Source organism: Manis pentadactyla, chromosome 1 (assembly GCF_030020395.1).
Source record: "Manis pentadactyla isolate mManPen7 chromosome 1, mManPen7.hap1, whole genome shotgun sequence".
In the NCBI taxonomy this organism is placed as follows: domain Eukaryota; kingdom Metazoa; phylum Chordata; class Mammalia; order Pholidota; family Manidae; genus Manis; species Manis pentadactyla.
In genome coordinates, this window is record NC_080019.1 from 88,859,791 (window position 1) to 88,875,051 (window position 15,261).

General features: G+C 37.2%; 1 protein-coding gene across 3 annotated transcripts; it reads right to left on the reverse strand.

Annotated features, from left to right (window-relative positions):
• Positions 1-520: 520 nt before the first annotated feature.
• On the reverse strand, positions 521-14,383 carry C1H3orf33 (chromosome 1 C3orf33 homolog). Of its 3 annotated transcripts, none has more exons than XM_057499438.1 (5): positions 14,067-14,382; positions 12,179-12,238; positions 8,808-8,955; positions 7,451-7,611; positions 521-1,323 (listed from the first exon to the last, which is right to left on the reverse strand). In XM_057499438.1, exons 1-5 carry the CDS (start codon positions 14,178-14,180, stop codon positions 922-924), a joined length of 885 nt encoding a protein of 294 aa, XP_057355421.1. In that variant the 5' UTR covers positions 14,181-14,382; the 3' UTR covers positions 521-921. The 3 variants fall into 3 exon arrangements, with proteins under 3 accessions (XP_057355421.1, XP_057355424.1, XP_057355422.1); XM_057499441.1 differs by lacking the exon at positions 14,067-14,382 and adding an exon at positions 13,668-14,048; XM_057499439.1 differs by lacking the exon at positions 12,179-12,238 and having other exon boundaries at positions 14,067-14,383.
• Between the last annotated feature and the right edge of the window lie 878 nt (positions 14,384-15,261).

The following is a 15,261-nucleotide window of genomic DNA, read 5'->3' on the forward strand; positions in this document are numbered from 1 at the left end:
AGCAGTGAACTTCTCATTCTGTATTACTGATTCTAGTAGGAGTCAATTATTTGAATGAAATAATACCTCTGACTTCAGTATAACAAACTGTTAAGAAAAACTGTAGACATTGTGGATTTTAGTATATTATTGCTGGTGCTGTGAAAGAGGCTTATACTGTCAGGATGATTCTAGCAGCAATTATGTGAGTATGTCAAATCCTCAAACCAACTCAAACTGGCTTTTAAAAATCAAGAACTTTACTACCTCACATGAGAAACTGTGTGGCAAGATAGCTTCAAGGACTGGCTACTTCAGGGGCTCAACAGTATCCTAAGGCAACCTTTTTCATCCTATCCTCTGTGCTGCCATCCTCAACACATTGTTTTTATCCTTAGGATTATCTCTCTCTTCTAACAACAGGTAGAAATTAGCCATTCTTTATTATTACAAATGACCTAAGTGACGTCTTGTAGCTCTAATCCAAACTTGCAAGCAGTTAGAAAGCAGTTGGGAGAAAAGAGTAGGCTCAGACATGATGTATGAAGAGAGTCCTTTATTATAAGCAAGTAAAACTGATAAAATTTTTAAAAACATTCCTTTTAAACAAAATTAAATATGGCTTCCCAAAATAACTAAAAGAACACTATTTGGCCAATAGTTAAACTCTCTCTTCAAATATTAGCACAACATGTATATCCTCCAACCTGGTAACCTTTAATAAAATTTTCATTTTTCCTAAAAGCCTATTACATGAATCATAATTTGTTTAAATTATTCTGATATTACATTTATAATAAGCATCTCTGAAATATTTAAATGCCATTAGAATGCACCTTTGATCACTGATGAAATTTCCATTTCAACTCAATGAAACATATCTATATATTTACATATTTTGCTCCTTTCAGAGTAGATCACCTCCAGCCCTCTTGGAATATTTCACCCTTTTCTACGAAAGTGTATGCGACTTATAAGTTCTCTGAACTTCAGTAGTAAAGAGTACTTATTCATGCTGTCTTTCCATGTTTCATAAGTCTGTCTAAATTTGTCATAATAACTTTCTTTTTTCAAGTTGAAATCTGATCCAATTTTTTTTAAATAACTGTCTTTTTTCCATATTTCTCTCCAGGAACCTTTGAATTTTTCCAAGTAAGTTTCCTTTTCAGATTCTTCCTTCCACATTCCTTCTCCTTTTTTCAAGGCTGTTAATTCAGCTTTAAGTAAGTTTCTGTGAATTTTCCAATAGATTTTAGAATCATAATTTAGCCCTTTAACAAGAACGGTTTTGCCAAGGCCTCTTCTCAAAATTTCTTCATTCAGATTCACATTAAAATATCTACCCTTGAATAAAAAAATGACAGAAACCAATTATTTAAGATAATTGCTACTATACTGATAACATCTTACTCACTTTAAAATCAGTCACTCAGCAGCTTTACTCCTCCTGAGAAAAGAAAAACAATGCAAAAGGGTTCCCCAAGAGCTTAGCACAGCTAATGCTAAGTCCAGGAATTTCATTACATTACTAATTTCATTACATTTCAACTGACTCAAAGTTGACCCTCTTTTAGAACACAGTTCCCCATAAGCTCATTGGTCCCCTAACCCAAAGAGGCATAGAAGTAACAGAGAATGAAAAGCGATTTGGGGTTTGTTCATTGTTTGGAGGGAGAATGGAGCACCCAAGATATGCATAATGACAGGAGGCCACAGCAAAATAAACTAACTAAAAAGTTGACAAATTCAAAATCAACTAAATCATCACTGAGCTGTTAAATTAGGTTCAGAATTTCATGTGTTTAGGAAGGCACTGGCATCTATATCCATTTTAAAAAGCTTTAAACACACACACACACACAACTAACATAAAACATAGGCCTGGCCCTTGAATCTTCATCCTTGTGCAAATTTCATTTCATGAAATACCTACCTTCTTAATGAAACCATATAAATGGGATATTTCCCCCCCACTAATTTACAGTATGAAGGAGCTCCTGCTTAGCTAATCCTATAGCCCTTGTGAGACTTTAACCTCAAGATTAATTTTAACAGAGAACTAATAATTTTTTGAAATGTAGTTGCTAACAATATTATATTGGTTTCAAGTGTGCAACATAGTGATTCAACAATTATATATATTGCTAAATGCTCACAGGTTAAATGTAACAAATTACTACCATCATGTCAACATACAAAGATGTTACAAATATCATTGACTATATTCCCTATCCTGTACTTTCATCCCCCTGATGATTACCTTCCCTTCCCTGATTACCTTCCCCTGTCTCTCTCATGCTCTCCCATGAGAGACATCTTATGTCAATGTTAGGACATCTCAGAATTTTTCCTTATCACCCTTGATTTCTTTCTTTTATGTTGGTATCATTAATATACAATCCAAGAGCAATATTGTGATTACTAGATTCCCCCCATTATCAAGTCCCCCCAAGTCCCCCCCACATACTCCATTACAGTCACTGTCCATCAGCATAGTAAGATGCTATAGAATCACTACTGGTCTTCTCTGTGTTGTACTGCCTTCCCTGTACACCGTCCCCCCGCCCTACATTATGTGTGCTAATCATAATGCCCCCTTTTCCCCCTTATCTCTCCCTTCCCACCCATCCTTCACAGTCCCTTTCCCTTTGGTAATAACTGTTAGTTCAGTCTTGGGTTCTGTGAGTCCGCTACTGTTTTGTTCCTTCAGTTTTTGCTTTGTTCTTATACTCCACAGATGGGTGAAATCATTTGACAGTTGTCTTTCTTTCTTGCCTGGCTTATTTCAATGAGCATAATACCCTCTAGCTCCATCCATGTTGTTGCAAATGGTAGGATTTGTTTTCTTCTTATGGCTGAATAATATTCCATTGTGTATATGTACACATCTTCTTTATCCATTCATCTACTGATGGACACTTAGGTTGCTTCCATTTCTTGGCTATTGTAAATAGTGCTGCAATAAACATAGGGGAGCATCTGTCTTTTTTAAACCGGGCTGCTGCATTCTTAGGGAAAATTCCTAGGAGTGAAATTTCTGGTTCAAATGGTATTTCTATTTTGAGTTTTTTGAGGAACCTCCTCTATACTGCTTTCCACAATGATTGAACTAATTTACATTACCACCAGCAGTGTAGGAGGGTTCCCCTTTCTCCACATTCTCACCAACATTTGTTGTTGTTTGTCTTTTTGATGGTGGCCATCCTTACTGGTGTGAGGTGATATCTCATTGTGGTTTTAATTTGCATTTCTATGATGATTTGGGATGTGGAGCATCTTTTCACATGCCTGTTGGCCATCTGAATTTCTTCTTTGAGAAGTGTCTGTTCAGCTCCTCTGCCCATTTTTTAATTGGATTATTTGCTTTTTGTTTGTTGAGGTGCGTGAGCTCTTTACTTTGGATGTCAACCCCTTATCAGATATGTCATTTATGAATATATTCTCCCATACTGTAGGATGCCTTTTTGTTCCATTGATGGTGTCCTTTGCTGTACAGAAGCTTTTCAGTTTGATATAGTCCCACTTGTTCATTTTTGCTTTTGTTTCCCTTGCCCTGGGAGATATGTTCATGAAGAAGTTGCTCATGTTTATGTCCAAGAGATTTTTGCCTATGTTTTTTTCTAAGAGTTTTATGGTTTCATGACTTACATTGTCTTTGATCCATTTCAAGTTTACTTTTGTGTATGGGGTTAGACAATGATCCAGTTTCATTCTCTTACACGTAGCTGTCCAGTTTTGTATACACGAGCTGTTGAAAAGGTTGTCATTTCCCCATTGTATATCCATAGCCCCTTTATCATATATTAATTCACCATATATGCGTGGGTTAATCTCTGGACCCTCATTCTGTTTCACTGGTCTATAGTCTGTTCTTGTGCCAGTACCAAATTGTCTTGATTACTGTGGCTTTGTAATAGAGCATGAAGTTGGGAAGCAAGATCCCCCCTGCTTTATTCTTCCTTCTCAGGATTGCTATGGCTACTCGGGGTCTTTTGTGGTTCCATATGAATTTTAGAACTATTTGTTCCAGTTCGTTGAAGAATGCTGTCAGTTTTTTGATAGGGATTGCATTGAATCTGTAGATTGCTTTAGGCAGGATGGCCATTTTGACAATATTAAGTCTTCCTACCCAAGAGCATGGGATGTATTTCCATTTATTAGTGTCTTCTTCAATTTCTCTTAAGAGAGTCTTATAGTTTTCCGGGTATAGGTCTTTCACGTCCTTGGTTAGGTTTATTCCTAAGTATTTTACTTATCACTCTTTAAAACTGTGTTTATTAACTCCTTATATTCATGTACCAAAAGTTACTGCATTTTAGGAACAAAAGGTTACTTTGTTCCTTTTGATGTCTCCTTTAAACCTGGCATTTTCACACTTTTAGAATTTAACTGTAAATTGTCTAATGAAGCTATTAAAATATTAATGCTTTAACAGCACCACATTTTTTACTCCCTCTCCTCATTTCTTTTGTACCTTTTTATTTAGTTATTCCCTTAACTAATTTTTAGATGTAATTGATTTTACTAATTTTGTCCTTTAACCTTCCTACTAGCTTCTGTGTGATTGGCTACTGCCTTTGTTACATGTTTCCTTTTACCAGTGAAATTTTTTCCCTTCATAATTTTCTCACTTCTAGTTATGGCCTTTTCTTTTCCTCTTAAAGCAGTTCCTTTAACATTTCTTCTAACACGGAATGTAGACTAGTGATTGCTTTGTGGCGGCAGGACAGGGAGATAGGAGAATGGGATAAATAGGTGCAAACTTCCAATTATAAAATAAAGTTTTCAGGGGGATGAAAGTACAGCATAGGGAATATAGTCAATAATATTGGTAACGTCTTTGTATGTTGACATGATGGTAACTACACTTAACCTGTGAGCGTTTAATAATATACATAATTATTGAATCACTATGTTGTATACTTGAAACCAATACAATATTGTTAGCAACTACATTTCAAAAAATTATTAGTTCTTTGTTAAAATTAATCTTGAGGTTAAAGTCTCACAAGGGCTAGAGGATTAGCTAAGCAGGAGCTCCTTCATACTGTAAATTAGTTGGGGGAAAAAAATAGGCCATTACTTATTATCAGTCATAGGCCATAGGTAACCAGACACTCCACATTCCTGGATGAGTCACTTCAACAATTATCTAAAGGGTCCCCAGAACCACTGTGTCCCTCTTGAGTGTGAATGGCATATGACAAGCATCTAACTATCACCAGCAACCAATCCATGGGCCTTCCCTATGGACTATATACTTATCCCTAGACTTTCCTCAGTTTGCATGAGTCCACCTTCTTTATCTATAGCCAATGTAAATTTTAAAGAACTTTCTTTAAGACACCTTATAAATATCCTGTTTCTTGAGTCTGGTGGACAGGTTGTTTCTGTGAACTGGCTGTGCTGCTGGTGAAGCAGAAACTTCCTGTCCCAGGACCCAGTCCTTATCTGGCGAGCATCTGCAAAGGCTCAATAAACCCTTTATTTCAGAGCTCTCTTGGTCTCTAGAGTTGCTGATTCACCAAAGGTTTATTATATTTTTCTTAGTCTTTTAAATTTTAGGAGCTCATTCCCTTAAACCAAATTCAGAATCATTAAAATTCAACCTCATACATTAGTAAAATCCAACAGAGGTAAATTACCACAATATGCATATAGCATCATTTGGTCACCTTCTAGGAAGTACTGTAAAGTATACAGAGTGAAGGGAGGGCTCAGGAACCATGAAAAGCTGGGCTGAATACAGGCTTTTCCACTTAGTTACCCTGAGTCCCACCTGTAAATGGGAATAAAAACAATGATTCCATTGGGTGGTTTTAGGGGTAAATAAAATACACTCCTTAACTTAAAGGAGAAGGTAATACTTTTGTAAGGCTTTCACCACCTTTTATATAAGTTTATATATGTAAGATGCTTCAACCAGCGTTGAATAATTCTCATTTTGAAAGAAATAAATGAGATTTGGACATGCAAAATTAATAGATTTCATGACACTTTCTATTAAGAATTCAAAGAATTTTTAAGAACTATAATGGTTGCAATTTTAATTGCTCTAATGTCAGACTATCTTCAGGTTATTGTTTGTTATATAATAAAGGACGTTAAAAATAAGAAAAACAAACTGTTCTCAATCCTGTCAACTAATTCTTCTGTATTCTTTCTCAGTAATCATCCACCAGAAGGAATTTAGAGTAAGGCACACCTGAGAACTCAAGACACCAGTGAAAGTCAGCAGCATCCCCAGTTACACGATGACTACAACCAATCATAGCAGTTTAAGAAAACTACTGAGGCAATCAGATGACTGACTACGCATCATAACAGTACTTAAATATGCTCAACTTTCAAGTTCAAAGACTAAGCAATATTTACCTTCAGAAAACACCCTTGTTCTTTGTACTTTCCAGGTGACAAATCTCACTGAACAAGGGGTTTCTAATAAGAAGTGATATAATGTACTCATATATAAATAAATATATAAAGATATTCCTTAATCTTCTGCATACGTGGATGTTTTATTGCCCTTGTCTAGCTTGGATTAACACATAGTCTACAGGCACACACCTGATCATCTACATTTGCTCTCTTACAACACTAAACTATGTTTTCTACCTTTATCTTGTATCTACCTACCACTTCAGCATTTTATTAAAAATAATAATAATAAAGAGAGAAATGTGGTATCCACATATAAATCAAGTATAAAAATCAAATGAATATTCATATTTGAACTATTTATAGTTCATAATGCATGAGCAAAACCGAAAGTTTCTGTGATGACTGCCCTTGTACGGTTCACCATGTAACTTATTCACTATGTAAGAATTTGTTCTCCATGTAAGAACTTGTTCGTTATGCTTCAGAAGACTGGAGACTGACGAAAATTAGGCTTGGGGTGGATTAATGATTGTGCATTGAGCTTTGACTCCCCTATACAGAATTTTATTGTTGTTAACAACCATTTGATCAATAAATATGAGAGATGCCCTCACAAAAAAAAAAAAAAGAAAAAAAAAAAGTACACACTTCCAGTTGTAAAATAAATAAGTAACCGGGATGTAATGTATAGCATAAGGAATATAGTCAAAATATTGTAACAAGTTGGTATGGTGATAGCTGGTACCTAGAATTATCATGTATATAAATGTTGAATCACTGTGTTGTACACCTGAAACTAATGTAATACTGTGTATCAACTACCCTTCAATAAAAAATAATTATCTACAAAAAAAAAAAAAAAAGATATTCCTTAAATTAGCAATGTCCAGAATCATTAAAAACTTTCAGTATGTTTCCTTTTTATTAATTTTCTATTTTTTCCATAATAAACATCTATAAGTAGAATTTTATAACAAAATTTATATGTGAAACACCTGGCTCTCTATACATAATCACTATGAGTAGCAGTTTAAAAAGACAAAACTTCAGGCCCATGATATATTGGTCATTGTTTCTTCATACGACTTACCTTATTCACTAAAAGATAGCAAAACAGTGCTGAATTCTCCTTTCCAAGAAGTTGGAACCATAGTAGTTGGGAAGGTTTTAGCTCTTTTTGCAACCACACTTTCCCAGATTCAGTGAGTTCTACTCCGGCCAATTTAACCAGCAGAACACCACATGGCTCTTCTAAAAAAGGTGAGGTTGAAAAAAATTTAGCTTTAATACCATGCTGCAAAAGCAAATTTCAAAGTCATCTCATTCCCAAAAAACAACTGATTATGTTTATTTTCAAATATCCAGACTCTCTCAATGTCCATTTTTGTCTGTATTCAAGTTTTCTTTAAAACAATATGAATACATTTAAAGTAATACAAGTATATAACATAAAGCATAATTTCAAAATTCCACTTCAGTAAGCTTTAGAACAGAATTTGTGGCTTAACCAATTTATATTTTTCCTTTAAACCTTCCAGATGTGTGTGTGTGTGTATATATATATATATATATATATATATATAAATAATATATATATATATATTAATTAAAGAAAGCTTCACAGAAGAGCTGATATTTGAGCAGGATACTGAAGAATCAATTGGAATTTAACAGGAGCCAAGGGGCTCTGAGCAAAGAACTATGCCCATGAGAGCACATGGAAGCAGCAGGAAGGGCTGTGTGGCTGGGGTCTCTGACATGAAGCAGGGAGAAATGGGAATTGTGGCCCCAGCCCCCCTCCCAGCTCTTCAATCTCCTTTGGTGCCTCTTGTCCCCTTCATCCCTAGGCCCCAGCTACACGAGTCTTCTTATGGATTATCAAAAGTTCCCAGCTCATTTCTATGCATGCTCTTCCTAGCTAGCCTTCTCTCATTCTTCAAGTCTCTGATTAAATAACAACTCTTCAATGAGGCTTCCTCTGACCACTCTGAATGTGTAGGTTTCCCCTTCTTGTGACCCCCAGTAATTCCCATCCTAGTGCCTCGTTCCTTTTCTTCAAGACTGTTAGGACAATTTTCATTTGTTTGTTGTCTATCTTCCACTAGACTGCAAAGCTCCAAGGGATAGAATGGTCATTTGTTCCACTCAGCACTGCACAGCCAATATAGGGCCTAGACATAATAGCGGCTCAATATTAGCAGAGTGAATACTTGAATTCCTGAATGAAATACTGAGTGGCAGAATAAAAAGGAAAGAGGGAAGGAAGAAAGGAAATGTAGAGCCAAATTAAACATTTCCTTGTATGTAAGGCCACGAACTTGGAATTTCTCTCACAGATAACGGAGAGTTATTAAAAGTTAAAAATGTTTCTGCTATTTTACAAATAACTTCTAATAAAGGAACACTAAAATAGTTATTTAGTCATATTATTCTTGCACTTTACTTACTTCTCCAAGAAGATATAATAGGTAAAGTAATGGGAATATGCTCAATTTCTAAACCATTCTCAGTTATTCGGCGTACTCGTCCACGAAGTTTAACATTCCTCCTTACAAATTCTAGTGGAATATCTGAAGAACTCGTAAACTTTGATGTCTGTTGATTTACAAGGAGAAAAATATAATATTTTATTATTGTTGTCATTTCAAAATTAAGTATGTCAGATTGTTATCTAAACATTTAAGAAGACATAATCAGAAAAATTTTAACTTGGTCCTTAGTTTTATATTAATATTTTAGTCTGATTTAATCAAGTGTTTATAAGAACATTATTTAGTTCTTTTGTCACTATTTTACTATTCCAGGCTACAATACAGAGAACATTAAATGACACTCCTAAAAGCTTACATCCTCAAAATAGGAAACAATTCATCAAAAAGCAATGAGTATAATCTGTGCCTGGCTCCACACAAATCTGGTTAAACAGTCACCATCCTATTCTATAGAAAAAAATATAATCGTGCTGGTACTGCTGGGAGAACCTAAACAAAGCAGAGTGAAGTTAAATTAGAATTCTCAATCAGTAAGATTTTTTTCCTTATTTTTTATCTTGTAGGAGAGAAAAGCAAAAAAAAAAAAATTTTTTTAATGGCTAACATGAATTTATTTAAATACCTAATGCCATGGAGTTAGTCAAAACTTTGTAACTACGTCTCCACATTAACAATACTACAGGAACTATTTTTATTCATAAACATGACTAGTTAAGAGCATCACATACGCAGAGGATAAATTAGTATCCAACTTCTTAAGACAGTTAAGTTGAACTGAAAAAGAAAAAAAGTCCAGACAGGAAATATATTGTAGCAGGTAAATCCGGAATGTGGAACAGTCAATAGAATGACTTGGCTGCTCTAACAAATTAACGGCCTGGGGGGAAAAATGCAGGTGAGGAATGATAGACTCTTATAAAATATATAAGGTTTAAGAGATACAACAAACAAATGTGATATATGGACCACCTGAATCCTTATTTAAACAGATCACTTATTTAAAAAAGAAATCATTAAGGCAATCAAGGAATTTTAATAGGGACTGAGGATTAGATGGTAGAAAGGGGTTATTAATTGTATTATACATGATAATGTTAGAGGACAAATTGACATGAGGAGCCTCAGTGCAATGCAAAAGTATACACCATCACCTTCCTGTTTACAGTAAATCTTATGAGGAAACATGCAAACTGGATTGTGGAACATTCTATAAAATAGCTGAATTGGACCTATGAAGAACAAAGTTAAAAAATATAAGTAAATATTCTAGATTAAAGAAGACTAAAGAGACATGGCAACTAAATATAATGCATAATCTGTGATGGAATCTTAGATTGGGAAAAAATAGCTACAAAGGATATTTTGAGAAAATAAATCCCAATATGGACTGTATTTTAGATATTTCTGCAAAAATGTTAAATTTACTAGATGTGGTTGTATTAATGTGATTATGTAGGGAAATGTTCTTACAAAGCACACTAAAAAGTATTTAAGGAGCAAGTTTCCTGATGTCTACAACTTGATTTCAAATGGTTTTGGAGACAGAGAAAGCACAATTGTGGCAAAATGTTAACAACTGGTAAATCTAGTGAAAAGGTAGATGAGTGTTACAAAATTTTTCTAAAAATATTTGGTGGGAAAGAATTCTGGATCTGTTACCTGCATTAAGTCAAGAATGTGGAATATGCAGAATACAAAGAGAGGAGAAATTTTAAATCAAACCATGTACACTTTTAAGTGAGTCACTTTCAAGTTATTTATGAAAAGGCTGGGAAAAACAGAGAAATGTGGGCTAATGTTCACACAGACGGCTCCCAATATGGTTTTGTGACATCACTAAGGTGGCACTACTGAGTTAACCAATGTTAAAGGGAGGGGGCATTCTAGGAATAAGCAATGAGCCTCTGACCTGGATCCACTACAGCTTAATGTGATCATCACTGATTTGAATGAGAACATAAGGATCAAACAGCATGGTCTGATGGTGCTTGGAAGGGTATGAATACTAAAAGCCAAAGTAAGTATTTAAAAAGATCTTGACAACTAGAATGATAGGCTAAAATGTAAACATCTGCTGTACTCCCCGAAACTAATCAAGGGTAAAGGAGAAGCAGTTAATAGCAGCATACATGAAAAAAATTTCGAGGTTTCAGTTAACTGTGAGCTCAAAATGAGTAAAAGTATGACAAGGCTACCAAAAGAAAAAGTACCAACTCCCTCTCCTCGCTGTTCCCTCACAGCCCCCACCAGTGTTCAACCCGAAGCAACATTATTCATGTATTTTTAAGGGCTAACATGAGAAATGATACCTCAGCACTATTTTCATCTAAACTCTTAATCAGATCATTTAATATTTAGACAACTGTGAAACCTTCAAAATACAAATGTCATGGAACATACATATTATAAGATAACGAAAAAAGTAAAATGAAGAGAATTGAAGTTTCAAAACTTCCATTCTACAAATATATATATATATATATAAGCTAAACATGAGTGACTTACAAAATCATGGAAATGTTATAAGAAAGCCTATTAGATATAAGGTGAAAAATGAGTTCAAGGCATTAATAAAAAAAAGGATAAAAGTTCTGACACTGGAGTCAGGGGAAAAGGCAACAGCTGGAAACATGTAGTATAGTAGAATAATGCTAGGTAGTCAATAATAATATTAAATGATATACACGTAATAAATGTAGGAATTAAATATACAGAGATGCAATAAATCCATGTCAGATTGTAATATGACAGTAAAATTACACCCTATGGCAACAATCAGTTATATAAACAAATCCTTATAAATCCTGCATTATCAAGTGGATTTCACAATGACTATTAAAATATTGGAAGGGCAAAAAAGTGCTAACCGAAAGCATAAACTGTTTTTTTTCACATTGTACATCTTGCTTTATTCACTGAAAATAGACCTTACTGATTGTTGCAAATCTGAAGAAGCATAAATTAGCACTGAGACATATTTCAACTATGGTCTAAATGTAAAACCACTATAGAAAACAGTTTTGAGATATTTCAAAACGTCTAAAATGCAAACTTAGTGATTACAGCATTCTAGCAAACCAAATCCTCTTCAGATTTCTTTTTACACATGAAGTGATTAAGGAAACAGGCTGTGCAATTATTTTTCATAATAGTCTACGGAGGTGTTAACTTTTAAACCAAGATCTTAAAAAACGTTCATTGTTCTAAAATACTATTTAAAAGCTTCTAATATGAATAACAAAATGATACACTGCTTGAGATAAAAACTGAAGTGAGAAAAAATTGTCTACTGCTCATCATAATGCTTTCTTCATTTTTTAACTTACCATTCGAACACTTCTTAGAAGTAACATTATTCCGGCTATGGTCATTACGGTGCTGATACTCTTCAGAAAGAGATTTAATGATTAAATCTCAGTAATTACTACTCACAAGCAGAAGTACTAATCAGAAGGGAAAAAAAGAAGACTGTCTTCCTATACCTAACTGTACAAAAAAGACACATCCTTCAACTAAAGGCCATTTCTTCCAAAAAACTGTCCACCTACTAATTAATCCTTCCTTTTTTCTCCAAATTTGGCATGCACAATAATTATATACATAACATTGTTCTCTATAGAAAACAATTGTATTACTGTAACCACAAGTTCCTTCAACACATGCATGGGTCCAATACCCCTTGTGCAATGCCCACAGTAATTCATGTAACCCTGAGTCTATGGTGGGAATTTAAATATTTGGTAGGACACTTTATCACCAAAACCTTAAAATATAGCACTTTGGGAAATATATGTGGGTAAACAGTTGGGAAAAATTAGCAGTGTTTTTCAAGTGCTTCATTTAAACTGAAATAAGCCTAAAGGAATTCAGCAAAAAATTTAACTCCTTCAACAAGTTATCTAACATTCTTTCCTTAAATAAACACGACTAGGTATATAAGAAATGAAGTTGAAAATAATACAAGAGTACATTCTGTGATTGGCTTATTTGGAGTAATATATCCATGTGCTCATTTAAAGTTTCCTCTCTCAATCCTGCTCAGGTCATTTTTCAATTTTAAACAGTGCAGGCATGGTTCCTGCTTAACTGTAAGAACCAAGCCCTTGTCAATTAACACATAGGCATCTAGCATTCATTAATGTCACAACTGTTTATCTAGCACTAAGTGGTAGGCACTACACTAAGGACGGAGATGCACCCGTGAGTGAAATCAGACATGGTCCTAGGAGGCCCTTGTGCCACTTGACCGCAGAGTACTTGCAAAGCTGATGATCCTACTCAACTTCTCAGCAGAATTTAACAAAGTTAAATCAATCTTTCTGAGAATTTTATCTTCACTTGGCCTCTAGAACACCTGGCTTTCCTGATTTTCCTTCTCCTTCCTCACTGGTCCTTCCTAGTCTTCGCTGACTTAATCCCCAAATCGTAAATGGTAGAGTTCTCAGGTCTCAGTTCCAGGACTCTGTCCTTAGCTTTTGACTCACTCCAAGATGCATACAAGCTTTAAATACTCCTTAAGGTTTATGTAGCTCATTCCCAAGTTGGTCGTCTTGTTCTGATCTCCCTTCAGTACCAGAGTCCTATATCCAGTTGCCTAGACAACATCTAGAACTCCGTTTAGAAGTCTAATGACCATCTTCAAGTTCACATGTCGAAAAAATTCTGATTTTCCCAACAAATCATTGACCCCCAGCTTCTCCCTACAAGCAACTTTCACCCCCATCCACCCAGCGGGAAGCCCCCATAATTCCTCTTTGTATCCCACACCTAAACCATCCACACCCCAACCGAGGCTTGGCCACAGTCCTCGCTCACCTGGTCATCTAAGATGTCCCTCCCCTGCTCGAACTCCAGTGGCCTCTCACTTCGCTTACAAACGAAAAGAACTCTCCCCGGGCTACAGCACCTTCGTGCCGCGCCTGCCCTGGTCTCCTCTGCCCCTCCTCCCAAACTGCCCTAAGGGACCCGCGGGCGCCCGCAGCCGGGCGGCGTCTCGCTCTCTGAGGCGCGCCCAGGCCCCGCTCGCCGCCCGCAGTCCTCAGGCCGCGCCGGCCGCCTCCCAGCCCCGCGGGCCGCGCCCCCGCCGCCGGCACACACGTCCCCCTGGCGCCGCGGCCCTCGGCGCTCCCCGGCCGCCTGCCTGGCCCGCGGCCCACGAGGCTCGCGCCGCTAGGCCCAGCGCCCACCACTGCCCGGACGGCGGGACGGCGGTACCCGGACAAGACGCAGGTGGTCGTCGGCCCACTGCGAGATCCGCGCCACCACATTGGGCGCCGCACGGTCCCTGTCCGGCGGCGGCGAGGCGGGGGCCGCGGGCCGCCCGGCCATGTTCCCGGCTTCCCGCGAGCCCGCGTCGGGCTCCCCGGACGGACGGCAGGGGGCGCCGCGCTCCGGGCGGACGGCGGGGATCCTCGGCCCCCGGCTGTTGGTGGCGGCGCGCGCGGGTGGGAGGCGGAGTCCCGCTGTCCGCAGCCTGGGAGCGGCCGGTTGCCGCCCCTTCGCTCGTTCGGTTCCTTGCGGGCGGGCCTCCCAACTCGTGTGTGTGTGTGTGTGTGTGTGTGTGTGTGTGTGTGTGTGTGTGTGTGTGTGTGTGTGTGTGTGTGTGTGTGTGTGTGTGTGTGTGTGTGTGTGTGTGTGTGTGTGTGTGTGTGTGTGTGTGTGTGTGTGTGTGTGTGTGTGTGTGTGTGTGTGTGTGTGTGTGTGTGTGTGTGTGTGTGTGTGTGTGTGTGTGTGTCCTGTTACAGGCTACGCAAGATAGCTATTTCACCATGATGGAAATGTTCTATTTCTGCACTGTCCAGTTTTCTAGCTAATTAGACCCACATGTGACTTGAGTGCTTGAATTGGAGCTAGTGCAACTAAGGGACTGAATTTTTCATATTATTTGAATTAAATTGTCACATGGGGCTACTGTCTACCATAATGGAGAGTATAGGAATACCATTGGTATTTTTTGTTGACTTTGTGCACGTATTAACTTTAAAAGTCAAAGCAGAGTTATGTTGTATTCCTAACACATGTTATGAGTAGTACCTTCGGACTGTATTGCCTCAGTAGTGTAGCAAATAGAAAGTAAATGACCTAACTAACACTTAGACCTGCTTACTTGTTCTAAGTACTTTTCATATTTTAACTCCCTTGATTTTTGAAGCCACTGTATGAGGTAGACACTATTATTAACCCCAATTTTAAAGAAGAAATAATGCGCAGAGTAAGCCAATAGTCAAGGTCACCCAGCTAAGAAGTTGTGAGCTGGGATGCTGTGCTGGAATTCAACTCAGTCAGTTGGCCTCTATCACACACCTAACCACAAAACTGCCTTCCATAAAGGCCATCAGCTAAATCACATAAACCCCTATATATTTCCAGTCAGAGGGAAACTCAAATCATTGGGAAAAATTCAACTAAA

Coding starts and splice junctions, on each gene's coding strand:
- C1H3orf33 (XM_057499438.1), bottom strand. CDS start 14,180: ATGGCCGGGCGGCCCGCGGCCCCCGCCTCGCCGCCGCCGGACAGGGAC. Junction 12,239..14,066: donor ACCACCTGCGTCTTGTCCGG/GTACCGCCGTCC, acceptor CTCTTTCTGAAG/AGTATCAGCACCGTAATGAC. Junction 1,324..7,450: donor GCTATCTTTTAGTGAATAAG/GTAAGTCGTATG, acceptor TTTTTATTCAAG/GGTAGATATTTTAATGTGAA.